General features: G+C 45.7%; 1 protein-coding gene across 1 annotated transcript in view; it reads right to left on the bottom strand.

Annotated features, from left to right (window-relative positions):
- Positions 1-10,560, bottom strand: part of LOC109232481 — a 29,053-nt gene extending 18,493 nt beyond the window's left edge. The window contains exons 1-4 of the mRNA XM_019398253.1: positions 10,556-10,560; positions 9,265-9,604; positions 9,070-9,171; positions 3,588-4,763 (exon numbers count right to left, since the gene is read on the bottom strand). Coding sequence (XP_019253798.1) covers positions 3,588-4,763; positions 9,070-9,171; positions 9,265-9,604; positions 10,556-10,560 — 1,623 coding nt within the window. The remainder of the gene's footprint in view (positions 1-3,587; positions 4,764-9,069; positions 9,172-9,264; positions 9,605-10,555) is intronic.

Here is a 14,084-nt window from a genome sequence, read left to right as displayed (position 1 = left end):
CCGGTGGAGAGGAAGGGTCTGGTCATGTGTAGTAGGATCCAACCGGCTGCAAACAAATGTCTCCCAACCCCTCGCCTCAAAGTTCAAGGACTTCCGCAATATTTTGACCCCAGCAGTCAACCAATCAGGAACGGTACCTGGGATTGCCAGGTACTGAGCTAACCATGGACGGACCTCCTCGCCCATCTCTAATTTCGCCATGTACAAAGCTTCATCCTCCTCATTGAAGCCCAAGTATTCGTTGAGGTATTTCCCATCAAACAACACTGTCTTGTTGCGAACCTTGGTCACTTTCGAGCCCTTTTTGATGTGGGCTACATTGCAATAGAACTCTTTGACCATGTGTTCGTTGGCGTCCACACAGTCATCTAAAAACTACTCCCAACCCACTCTAGTTCTGAACTGTCTCTGCACGTCAGGGTTGTGGGGTAAGAGATCTCTGTCAGTAAAACTCCGCTCCGGTATCAACTTTCTCACCGGCCACCACTCCCTAAATTTGTGGTACGCTACCTCACTTACGAACCTATCTCGCCAAACCTCCGGCTTTCTAGTTCGGGCAATGCCTCCCACCTGAGGCTCACCATCCTCAGCTATCTCCTCATCCCCTTGTACCTCCTCCTCACCTCTGTCTGCACTCTCCCCGGATAATGAAGCTGTGGGGGAGGTGGAGTATTCACCACTGCCGGCTGCTGAGCCCTCAGACGACTCAGTGGGAACATGCTCTGGTGCTTGGGCAGTGGGTGATGGTAGAGGGGTATCTCTTAGCCTGAATCTCTCCGGCCAGTCTTCAACATATTCTGGCACGGAGTCTGACGAAATATCCCTTGACGGCTGGTACTCACTCCCCGAGGAATGGGAAGCAGCTCTGTCTGCAGCTTTTATTAGCTTCGTGGTCTTTTTTATGTTTTCCCGAGCTTGGGGAGTGAGTTTGATCATCTTCTTTCCTTTGCCCCCCGGGAGGATTCACCTTTCCCGGGTTGTTTTGATCATTTTCCTCCTCGTTGTTTAACCATTGTCTGCAAACACAATTCAAATCACTTGTTAGTATCAGTGGGTTAACATAAAATAGTGTTGCAGACAACTGAAAATGTTGTAGAAGTGGCCAAGTGCGGACCGCATAAAATGGTAGTGCGGCCGCACTGAGGCCATCGCGGACCTCACAAAAATGACCGCGGTCCGCACATAGGTGGGGGTCAGACTACCCACTCTCTGTATTCAGGCAGTGCGGACCGCACAAAATGTACCGTGGCCGCACTGCCCAAAGTTCAGATGTTCAGCTTCCACCATCGCGGTCCACACAAAATGGTATCGCGGACCGCACTGGGACACCGCGGACCGCACAGAATTGACCGCGGTCCGCACAGGGTGCCCAATTTTGGCACTAAATTAGGGTTCATCAGATTTTGCAATTAAGGTCAATTTGGTCCCTAATTTATGTCCCTAAATGTTTAGCCAGTCTATTGAACTAACAAGGTAGAGAAAAATCAAAAAGCTAACTAACCTAACCTAACAATTTAAGAAAATACGGGAGAAGGAGAAAATAAGAACTAAGAAAAATGAAAATTAACTAAAATTGACAAAATTAACAAGTGAAAAGGAAGATTGATGTACCAGGTATTGAGGTCAAAAAGCTAACTAACCTAACCTAACAATTTAAGAAAATACGGGAGAAAGAGAAAATAAGAACTAAGAAAAATGAAAATTAACTAAAATTGACAAAATTAACAAGTGAAAAGGAAGATTGATGTACCAGGTATTGAGGTGAATTGAATCAAAGCAAAGCAAGCAAGAAATTACGATCAAAGGAGAGGATGAACAGTGTTTAATTACTCCGAGGTTCAAATTCGCGAAAAGGGCAAAAGGAGGCCCTCAGGGTCTATTTATAGAAAAAACCCTGGGGCCCATTTTCACCTACCAGTGCGTACCGCACAAAATGGACCGCGGTCCGCACTGGGCTATTTTATCCCAGTTTAACTCAGTAACCCACCGCGGTCCGCATAAAATGGAGCGCGACCGCGGTGGTCCACCGCGGTCCGCACCAAATCAACTACGGACGTGGTGGAAAACTTCAGAGAGCAATTGTTGTCACCCTTTACCAGTGCGGACCGCATAAAATGGTAGTGCGACCGCACTGGAAACTCCAGAGACCTGTGCAATTTTTTTGTTATGTCCTGTACTGCATCAACTCAATCCTGTAACATCTCACAACCAGTTAGCCCGAAAATCAATCCTATACTACAAAGAAAATCAAAGGAAACAAAAATAAAAACACATGGGTTGCCTCCCAAGAAGCGCCTGATTTAACGTCATCGCTCGACGCATGTTACTATCCAATCATTTGAAATGAACAACAGCCACCACATGGATATCATCAAACTTCCCAAGATAATGCTTGACACGGTGCCCATTCACTCTAAAGACTTCACCATTTTTGTTTTTCAAATCAAGAGCACCAAAAGGGGTCACCAACACAACTTCAAATAGTCCACTCCATTTTGATTTAAGCTTTCCCGGAAACAGACGTAACCGAGAATTGTACAAGAGAACCAAATCACCAACCTTGAACTCCTTTCCACGAGCATATTTATCATGAAGGTACTTCATCTTGTCCTTATACAAGGACGAACTAGAGTAGGCATGGAACCGGAATTCATCAAGTTCATTGAGTTGTTCAACACGAAGATTGGCCACAACATCGCACTCAAGATTAAGCTTCCTCAAAGCCCACATGGCGTTATGCTCCAACTCCACTGGTAAATGACATGCTTTCCCAAACACCAACCGGTACGGCGACATACCAATTGGGGTCTTGTAAGCGATCCGGTAAGCCCATAGAGCATCATCTAACTTTTCAGACCAATCGGTCCTATTGGCATTGACGGTCTTGGACAAAATGCTCTTGATCTACCTGTTAGACACTTCCACCTGGCCACTTCTTGAGGATGATAAGGCGTAGACACTTTGTGGTTGACACCATACTTGGAAAGCAAGGCATCAAAAACTCTATTACAAAAATGCGATCCTCCATCACTAATAATTGCCCGAGGTGTACCAAACCTTGTGAAAATACTCTTCTTCAGAAATGCCACCACACTCCTAGCTTTATTATTGGGCAAGGCCACGGCCTCAACCTATTTTGAGACATAATCAACCGCCACAAGAATGTAGGTGTTTCCACACGAGCTTACAAAAGGGCCCATAAAATTGATACCCCATACATCAAAGACATCAACTTCAAGAATGGTGTTTAGAGGCATCTCATCTTTCTTGGAAATCCTGCCCACTCGTTGACATTGATCACATCTTTTTACTAGATCACTTGCATCTTTGAACAAGGTTGGCCAATAAAAACCATAACTCAGAACTTTCGAAGCCGTCCTCGCTCCTCCATGATGGCCACCATAGGGGAAGGAATGACAAGCCTCTAGAATGCTAAATTGCTCCTCCTCAGGTACACACCTCCGGATGACTCCGTCGGTGCAAATCTTGAACAAGTATGGCTCGTCCCAATAGAAGTCCAAACTATCCCGTTTGAGCTTCTTCCTTTGGTTAGAAGAGAGTTCACACGGGATGATGCCAGTCACAAGGAAATTAGCAATGTCCGCAATCCATGGCATATCACACATCGACACAGAAAGTAGTTGCTCATCGGGGAATGTGTCATTGATCTCTAGGCCATCACACGGCCTACCTTCCTCCTCCAAGCGGAGCAAATGATCCGCCACTTGGTTTTCACTACCTCTACGGTCCACTATCTCCAAATCAAACTCTTGAAGAAGTAACACCCATCGCATCAACCTTGCCTTGGAGTCTTTCTTTGTCATGAAATACCTAAGGGCGGCATGATCGGTGTGCACTATGACTTTGGCTCCCATAAGATATGGCCGAAATTTTTCCATGGCGAACACAATAGCCAACAATTCCTTCTCCGTCATCATGTAGTTCCTTTGAGCTTCATTTATAGTCTTGCTTGCATAGTACACGGGATGAAACATTTTGTTCACTTTTTTACCCAACACAACCCCAACCGCAACATCACTTGCATCGCACATGATCTCGAAAGGCAAACTCCAATTTGGAGCGGTAATGATCGGGGTGGTAGTCAACTTATGCGTAAGGAGTCCAAAGGCCTCCATGCATTTCTCATCAAACACAAACTTATCATCTTTCTCTAGCAACTTGCAAAGAGGATTCACTACCTTCGAAAAATCCTTGATAAATCGCCGGTAGAACCCTGCATGCCCAAGAAAACTCCTCACCCCCTTGACAGAAGTGGGGGGAGGAAGCCTTGAAATCACCTCAATCTTGGCTTTGTCTACTTCAATCCCATGCTTAGAAATTTTGTGGCCCAACACTATGCCCTCTTCAACCATGAAGTGGCATTTTTCCCAATTAAGAACGAGATTTATGTCTTCACATCGGGCCAAGACTCTATCCAAATTTCTCAAACACTCTTCAAATGAATCACGAACCACACTAAAATCATCCATAAAGACTTCCAAAATATCTTCCACCATGTCGGTGAAAATAGCCATCATGCATAGTTGGAAGGTCGCCGGAGCATTGCACAACCCGAACGGGATCCGAGAAAAAGCAAATGTACCATATGGGCAGGTGAATGTGGTCTTCTCTTGGTCCTCCGGAGCAATTAAGATTTGATTATAACCCGAATATCCATCCAAAAAGCAATAAAAGGCTCGCCCCGCAAGGCGATCAAGCATTTGGTCAAGGAATGGCAAAGGAAAATGATCCTTGCGGGTCACCTTGTTTAGCTTCCAGTAGTCCATGCATACCCGCCATCCGATAACCGTCCGAGTGGGAATAAGTTCATTGTTNAAAGAAAAATGGACTCGAACCCTTAAGAAGGTTGTCACGCCATCCATCATTGGGAAGAGCCACCCGGTTCATACAACATTCCAACTTTGGAAAGAACCGTGGCATTAAGAAAACCAAAGGTTTATTGAAAACTCCGAAAACAAGAAGCTACGAATCACAAATAAGAAGCTAAAAACGAAAAATTTTGTGGAAAACAGAATAAATATATACAAGAGGGGATTTGAATATACAAGGGGGGATGAATATACACAATATGATGTAACTTTATATACAGACCAAAAGTGAAATAAAAGTGCGATAATATCAAATTATATACAGACCAAATGTGAAAAGTCAAGAAAGCATAAAAATATCAATATATACAGTCATCAAAATGTAGGGCTCACCCCCTCAAATGAAAGCTGGCATTGTCCCCAATGCCAACTAGTCTAAATAAGCACCAAAATTATAGAAAAAGGATATAGAAGGCTCCCTAAGCCGTGTCTGTCTGCATAGGAACATGGGTGGTCCCTGTGTCCTATGTGTGATCGGGAACCTCAGACTGGTTCCCAGTGGTTTGCTCTGCTACTACTGGGACCTGGGCCTCGACCTGGACAGGCTCTGGAACTGGTACATCCTGTGGCTGACTGGAGGAAGCCTCCGGTGGGTCCGCCAACTGGATGATGGCATCATCTGCTCTAGGGATCGTCCTCCTCCTCTTCGGAGGCCTCTGGGTCTGCTCCGGCTGTGGATGAGCTGCGGGACTGGATCATCAAGCAACAGGTCCAAAGGTAGCTGGTCTGCCTTCAATCTATCAACATCTGCCCGCAGCTCCTTCACGGACTCCTTGGAGGCTCGTGTCTTCCGCAACTTCCTATGCTCCTTAGCAAGCTCCTTGAGAGCCTTGCTATGTGAATCCACTGCCTTTGAGAGCGCAGCCTGAGTGGTGAGGATCTTCTTCTGGTTCTCAAGTATCTCTTTGAGCGTATCCTCGATCGACTGGGGGTACCTGTGGGGCTGGGGGAGCTGACTGAGCCGCTACAGTAGTAGTCAATGTGGACAGCTTGGACGAGGCAGTCTGCATCCAGTTGTTTATACTTAGTAGGGCCTGGCTCAGCCGGTGGGTAGTGATAGGATGGGCCCGACTAGATGAGATCTCCGGGCCTGCTGATGTGGAAGGTCCAGGAGGAATGGCTGAAGATGTGGAAGGTCCAGGAGGCATATCAGCAGAAATGGAGGTAGGCTCAGCAGGGACCTCTACCACAACTGGCTCTTCAGACTGGCCAGTTGGGGCAGAAGTAGGGCTTTGTAGTTCTTGTCCTTGGGGTTGTCATTCCCCTTCAAGCTATACCAGGACAACGAGACTGTCGCCTTGACCTTGACGTCGTAGGGCTTCTTGTCCACCTCCAAGTCCCGAAAGTACATAGTGAGGGTGCTCGGGAAAGGGTAGTTCCGGTCATGCTCTTCTCCCACTAATGAGATAATGCGGGACATCACATTCCCCACATTTATGGGGTATCCTGCCATAATCGAAGCAACCAAAACAGCCCGGTGGAAAGGAAGGGTCTGGTCATGTGTAGTAGGATCCAACCGGCTGCAAACAAATGTCTCCCAACCCCTCGCCTCAAAGTTTAAGGTCCTCCGCAATATTTTGACCCCAGCAGTCAACCAATCAGGAACGGTACCTGGGATTGCCAGGTACTGAGCTAACCATGGACGGACCTCCTCGCCCATCTCCAACTTCACCATGTACAAAGCTTCATCCTCCTCATTGAAACCCAAGTATTCGTTGAGGTATTTCCCATCAAACAACACTGTCTTGTTGCGAACCTTGGTCACTTTGGAGCCCTTTTTGATGTGGGCTACATTGCAATAGAACTCTTTGACCATGTGTTCGTTGGCATCCACACAGTCATCTAAAAAGTACTCCTAACCCACTCTAGTTCTGAATTGTCTTTGCACGTCAGGGTTGTGGGGTAATAGATATTTGTCAATGAAAATCCGCTCCGGTATCAACTTTCTCACCGGCCACCACTCCCTAAATTTGTGGTACGCTACCTCACTCAGGAACCTATTTCGCCAAACCTCAGGCTTTCTAGTTCGGGAAATTCCTCCCACCTGAGGCTCACCACCCTCAGCTATCTCCTCATCCCCTTGTACCTCCTCCTCACCTCTGTCTGCACTCTCCCCGGATAATGAAGCTGTGGGGGAGGTGGAGTATTCACCACTGCCGGCTGCTGAGCCCTCAGACGACTCAGTGGGAACATGCTCTGGTGCTTGGGCAGTGGTTGGTGGTGGAGGGGTATCTCTTAGCCTAAATCTCCGGCCAGTCTTCAACATATTCTGGCACGGAGTCTGAAGAAATTTCCCTGGATGGTTGATACTCACTCCCCGAGGAATGGGAAACAGCTCTGTCTGCAGCTTTGATTAGTTTTCTGGTCTTTTTTATGTTTTCCCGAGCTTGGGGAGTGAGTTTGATCATCTTCTTTCCTTTGCCCCCCGGGAGGATTCACCTTTCCCGGGTTGTTTTGATCCTTTTCCTCCTCGTTGTTTAACCATTGTCTGCAAACACAATTCAAATCACTTGTTAGTATCAGTGGGTTCACATAAAACAGTGTTGCAGACAAATGAAAATGTTGCAGGAGTGGCCAAGTGCGGACTTCACAAAATGGTAGTGCGGCCGCACTGAGGCCACCGCGGACCGCACAAAAATGACCGCGGTCCGCACAGAGGTGGGGGTCAGACTACCCACTCTCTGTATTCAGGCAGTGCGGGCCGCACAAAATGTACCGCGGCCGCACTGCCCAAAGTTCAGATGTTCAGCTTCCACCATCGCGGTCCGCATAAAATGGTATCGCGGACCGCACTGGGACACCGCGGACCGCACAAAGTTGACCGCGGTCCGCACAGGGTACCCAGTTTTGGCACTAAACTAGGGTTCATTAGATTTTGCAATTAAGGTCAATTTGGTCCCTAATTTATGTCCCTAAATGTTTACCCAGTCTATTAAACTAACAAAGTATAGAAAAATCAAAAAGCTAACTAACCTAACCTAACAATTTAAGAAAATACGGGAGAAGGAGAAAATAAGAACTAAGAAAAATGAAAATTAACTAAAATTGACAAAATTAACAAGTGAGATGGAAGATTGATGTACCAGATATTGAGATGAATTGAATCAAAGCAAAGCAAGCAAGCAATTACGATCAAAGAAGAGGATGAACAGTGTTTAATTACTCTGAGGTTCAAATTCGCGAAAAGGGTAAAAGGAGCCCCTCAAGGTCTATTTATAGAAAAAACCCTGGGGCCCATTCTCACTACCAGTGTGGACCGCATAAAATGAACCGCGGTCCGCACTGGGCTATTTTATTCCAGCTTAACTCAGTAACCCACCGCGGTCCGCACAAATGGACCGCGACCGCGGTGGTCCACCGTGGACCGCACCAAATCAACCGCGGTGGCGGTGGAAAACTTCAGAGAGCAATTTTGTCACCCTTAACCGGTGCGGACCGCACAAAATGGTAGTGCGGCCGTACTGGAAACTTCAGAGACCTGTGCAACTTGTCAATTATGTCCTGCACTGCATCAACTCAATCCTGTAACATCTCACAACCAGTTAGCCCAAAAATTCATCCTATACTACAAAGAAAATCAAAGAAAACAAAAAGAAAAACACATGGGTTGCCTCCCAAGAAGCGCCCGATTTAACGTCGCGGCACGACGCATGTTACCATCCAATCATTTGAAATGAACAACAACCACCACATGGCTATCATCAAACTTCCCAAGATAATGCTTGACACGGTGCCCATTCACTCTAAAGACTTCACCATTTTTGTTTTTCAAATCAAGAGCACCAAAGGGGGTCACCAACACAACTTCAAACGGTCCACTCCATTTTGATTTAAGCTTTCCCGGAAATAGACGTAACCGGGAATTGAACAAGAGAACCAAATCACCAACCACACTAAAATCATCCATAAAGATCTCCAAAATATCTTCCACCATGTCGGTGAAAATAGCCATCATGCATCGTTGGAAGGTCGCGGGAGCATTGCACAACCCGAACGGCGTCCGAGAAAAAGCAAATGTACCATATGGGCAGGTGAATGTGGTCTTCTCTTGGTCCTCTGGAGCAATTAAGATTTTATTATAACCCGAATATCCATCCAAAAAGCAATAAAAGGCTCGCCCCGCAAGGCGATCAAGCATTTGGTCAAGGAATGGCAAAGGGAAATGATCCTTGCGGGTAACCTTGTTTAGCTTCCGGTAGTCCATGCATACCCGCCATCCGGTAACCGTCCGAGTGGGAATAAGTTCATTGTTGTCATTTGTCACCACAGTCATCCCACCTTTCTTCGGCACACATTGCACCAGAGAAGTCCATGAGCTATCGGAGATTGGATACACCACACCTGCATCTAGCCACTTGATCACTTCTTTCTTCACCACTTCTTGCATTGCCTCATTGAGCCTCCTTTGATGTTCCAAGAAGGGCCTTGCATCATCCTCAAAAATAATCTTGTGCATGCAAAATGCGGGGCTTATTCCCCGTATATCGGCCAAAGTCCATCCAATTGCCTTTTTCCGCTTTTTGAGCACCGCCAACGTGGCATCTACCTGCATGTTAGTAAGACAAGAGGAAAGAATGACTGATAAAGTTGAATTAGAGCCCAAGAATTCATACCTGAGGTGTGGAGGTAATGGCTTCAACTCCAACACCGGGGGTTCCTCGATTGAAGGCTTTGTTGGAGGCGTCTTCCGATTTTTAAGATCCAAAGAAAGTTTCCTAGGCTCATAAGAATAAGAGCCCATCCCATGTAAAGGATTCACGCACTCCACTCGGCCCGCATCATCATTGATATCCAAATTCAACAATACGGCCTCCAAAGGGTCTTCAACATTGATCATTGCATTGGTATCATCAATTATCACAGCTGTGACTAAATCCACAAATGAGCACACTTCGGTACAATTTGGCTGCTTCATTGACTTGCACACATGAAACACTACCTTTTCATCACCTACCCTGAAAGTGAGTTCCCCTGCTTCCACATCCACTAGAGCCTTCCCCGTAGCAAGGAAAGGTCTCCCTAATATATCGGGACCTCATAATCTACCTCACAATCCAATATCACAAAATCAGCTGGCAAGATGAATTTGTCCACCCGGACGAGCACATCATCAACAATACCCAATGGTCGCTTCTTAGATCAGTCTGCCATTTGTAGTCGCATGGAAGTTGGCCTCGGAGGCCCAATACCCAAAGTCTTGAAAACTGAGAAGGGCATTAAATTGATGCTCGCCCCAAGATCACATAAAGCTTTGGCAAAGTCTGTAGTACCAATAGTGCAGGGGATAGTGAAAGCACCAGGATCCTCTAATTTTGGGGCCATTGAATGTACTATGGCACTGACTTGGTGGGTCATCTTGATAGTTTCACAGTCCATTGATCTTTTCTTTGTAACCAAATCCTTCATGAATTTAGCATAACCAGGCATTTGCTCCAAAGCCTCCACCAGAGGCACGTTGATGGATAAGCTCTTCATCATGTCGATGAACTTTTTGAATTGATTCTCACTTTTCTGCTTGGCTAGCCTCTGAGGATAGGGGGAGGTGGCCTAGGCAAAGGTGCCTTGGCTTTTGGCACAACCGGCTCCGGCATGTCAATTACGTGCTCCCTAGACGGGTTCACGGCCGATTGAGTTTCCACCTCAGTTTCATTATTGTCAATCCTCACTTCATTGTTCACATTGTCATCAACCACATCTTCAACTACCAAAGGAACCACATCCTCTTGCAACTCAACATCATCATCAACAACTTGCTTTTGTTTCGAGGCATTCATATCACCGCCTCTCCCACTTCGTGTTGTAACCGCCATGATATGATTGTTCCCACCCTTTGGGTTCACTACCGTATCACTTGGTAGAGCACCATTCGGGCGAGTATTCAATGATTGAGAGATTTGGCCTATTTGCACCTCCAAATTCCTAATTGAAGTATTGTGAGAAGCCAATTGCGCATCAGAATCCGCAGTCTTTTCATCATTTGTTCGAACATCATTTCAATTCTACCCATTTCATTACCCGAAGAACTAGGACTTTGAGAAGGGAAGGGGGTGGATTGTTTGGTTGTTGGTACATTGGGGGCCTTTGAAAGCCTTGCCCCCGGTTTCCTTGGTTCCCATTGTTCCATCCACCTTGATTGTTATTGTTGCCCCAATTGTTGTTATTACCATTCCAATGCCCTTGGTTACCTTAATTGTTGTTCTGATTGCCCCAGTTGTTGTTTTGATTATTGTTCTCCCAATTACCATTGTTTTGTTGTTGATTGCCCCAATTGCCCTGGGGTCGCCACTGTTGTTGGTTGGAAGAGTTGCCCCGTTGGCCTTGAAAATTGTTTACATATTGTACCTCTTCATTATGCTCATCATAGCCATCATTTTGAAACCCATCACAATCATCATCAAATTGCTCAGAATTCCCTTGGTTTTGTTGCCTTCGTTGCCTTCTCTTGTTAACAAGCATATTCATACCCTCCATGGCATTCACTTGGCGAGGATTTTGGACTTGTTGCAACTGTGCCTTAGACAATTGGTTCATAGTAGTTGTCAACTCCGCTATAGCCTGTCCATGGTCATGTAGTTCCTTATGCAAATGAATAACCGTAGGGTCACCTTGAGGAACATTGGCCCTACTTTGCCATGCGGAGGATGTATCTGCCATCTCATCAAGAATCTCACAAGCTTCATCATAAGTCAACTTCATGAAATTACCCCCAGCCAATTGATTGATTATGCACTGATTTGTAGTATTGATGCCCCGATAGAAGGTTTGTTGGATCATCGCCTCTGTCATATCATTATTGGGGTATTCCTTCACCATTTTTCTAAACCGCTCCCAATTCTCATGCAAAGGTTCCATGGGTTCTTGTTTGAAGGCCAATATCTCATCTCGAAGTGCCGCCATGTGCCCGGGTGAGAAAAATTTAGCAATAAACTTATCCGCCAACTCATCCCAAGTAGTGATGGAATGGTTGGGAGTCTCTCCAGCCAATCCAATGCTTTCCCCCGAAGTGAAAAAGGGAAAAGCCTCAACCTAAGAGCATCCCCGGACACATTCGTCTGCTTGCTACCCCAACATGTATCCACGAACCCCTCGAGATGTTTGTAGGCATTTTGATCCGCAGCGCCCGTGAAATACCCACGCTGCTCAAGTAAAGTCAACATCACATTGGTTATCTGAAAATTGCCCGCCCGGATTCTCGAAGGGACAATAGCACTTGCATAGCCTTGGTTCGGTAGCACCCGAGGAACCACTCTTGGAGGTGGCGGAGGAGGGTCTGGAACGTTGTCATTAGCATTGCCTGGCGGCCTCGTCGTGGTCTGGGAGGTACAAGAGGCACCTCATCGTCTCCAATATCCTCAACCTCCTCCCCCGCAAGCACATTTCCAAGAGGGTCATTTGCATTTAAAGCCATTTTGGTACCTGTAGTATTGACACACGCAAATTAGTAATAAAGAAGGAAAGAAGAACAACACACAAAACTAACTAAATAGATAGCCAAAATCGTTACCTCCCCGGCAACGACGCCAAAAAGTTGATCGCAACCAACTCCGCACTACTAAAAAGTAGCAAGAGAGGGTCGCAATAACTTTTACCCGATTTTGGGTCGGGATCGAATCCATAGAGAGCTAGGATTGGAATCGAGTATCTATCTAGTTTAGGATTGCGTATGTGTTCTTAATTGGTCTCTATTCATTTTTGGTTTTTCTTTATATTCTACTATGATCAAACTACAAATTGTAATTGCAACTGAATTAGACTAAGAGAAAATTGCTACAAGTTGTATCTAATGGTTTAAAAGGCACTAGGGTAGTGACTTTCACCTAGGTGGCTAATTGACGGGTAATTGCATCTAAGGCACGATTGACATGATTGGGGAAATATGTTATAACCGTTGATCGATACTACCCACTCTACACCTCTCGGTAGAAAGAGTGGTTTTGCCCAATTGACTCTCTCAAGACCAATTAGGTATGCATATTTGCCCAAGCAACTAGGGTTCAAGTCGGGTAATTACTCTCTCGAGATTTAACCCTTTAATTGGGACTATCAAATCTCTTGAGTCCATCCCAATTCCTTGTTGAATCAATTTTGGAGACTCAGGCTCTCTTTCTCAAGAAGAGCCCAAGTCAACATAGCACAAACTAGTGTTTGCAACCACTAATTCATAAATTAAACCATAAAATTGACCCAAATAACAAACACCCATGGTCAATCTAACCTTAAATCACAACACCCATCAATTACCCACACTAGGGTTGAGCCACAACCCTAGCTAATGGGTCTAGATACTCATGCTTGAAGAGAAAATCAGAGAAATAGATGAAGAGAAAGACATATTAATTAATTACTAAAGTAAATACAAAGTTTCAATGATTAAAACCACGTAAAGATGCCAAAAATGGCTAAGAAATATCGTCTCACGAGCGCAGCTACAGTATTGTAATATCTGATACCCTAAAAATGGAAAAATGTTCTATTTATACTAAGCTAGAAAAACTGGACAAAATTGCCCCTGCGGGGTCAGTGTGGACCGCACAAAATGGTGTGCGGCTGCACTAGGCTCTTGACTCTGAAAAATCAACTCTCTGAACCCAGGCTCCGCGGACTGCACAGAATGGACTGCGCGCGCGGAGGCATCTAGCGCGGTCCGCACAAACATGACCGTGAACCGCACAAGCTTGAACCTTGGCACTTGATATCTCTCTGAAGTTTGCTTCCGTGGACCGCATAAAATGGTAGTGCAGCCACGGTGTCTTCAATGCGGCCACACAATATCTACTGCGGCCGCACTGCTTTGATGCCTTAAAATCCAGGTCTCTGAATCTCCCTAGTGCGGACCGCACAAAGTGTAGTGCGGCCGAACTAGGCCTATTTGTCCTGAGTTGTCTTGTCTTTGGTACTTGTGCAGGTTTCACTCCTTTGAGCCGATCTTTGACATCTTATCACTTTGTTGATCAAACCTGCAATCAAGCACAACTTATGAGCCTTTTTGGGACTATTTTGTAAGAATTTATAATCAAAACGTAAGCAAGAAGGTGCATGAAACACGTTAAAATCCCTAGTTATCAAGCATCGTGGCTCATGTCGAGGGGTTTTTGAACGTATATACGTACCCTTTTACCTTGGGCCCTCTTTATAGGTCGTGCTTGAGTTTTGTAGAACACTACTAAAGTAATCAGGTTTTAGCGACGGACAAAT

Source organism: Nicotiana attenuata, chromosome 9 (assembly GCF_001879085.1).
Source record: "Nicotiana attenuata strain UT chromosome 9, NIATTr2, whole genome shotgun sequence".
Classification (NCBI taxonomy): Eukaryota; Viridiplantae; Streptophyta; class Magnoliopsida; order Solanales; family Solanaceae; genus Nicotiana; species Nicotiana attenuata.
The sequence above is the reverse complement of the archived record's forward strand: the minus strand, read 5'-3'. Positions and strand labels throughout refer to the sequence as shown.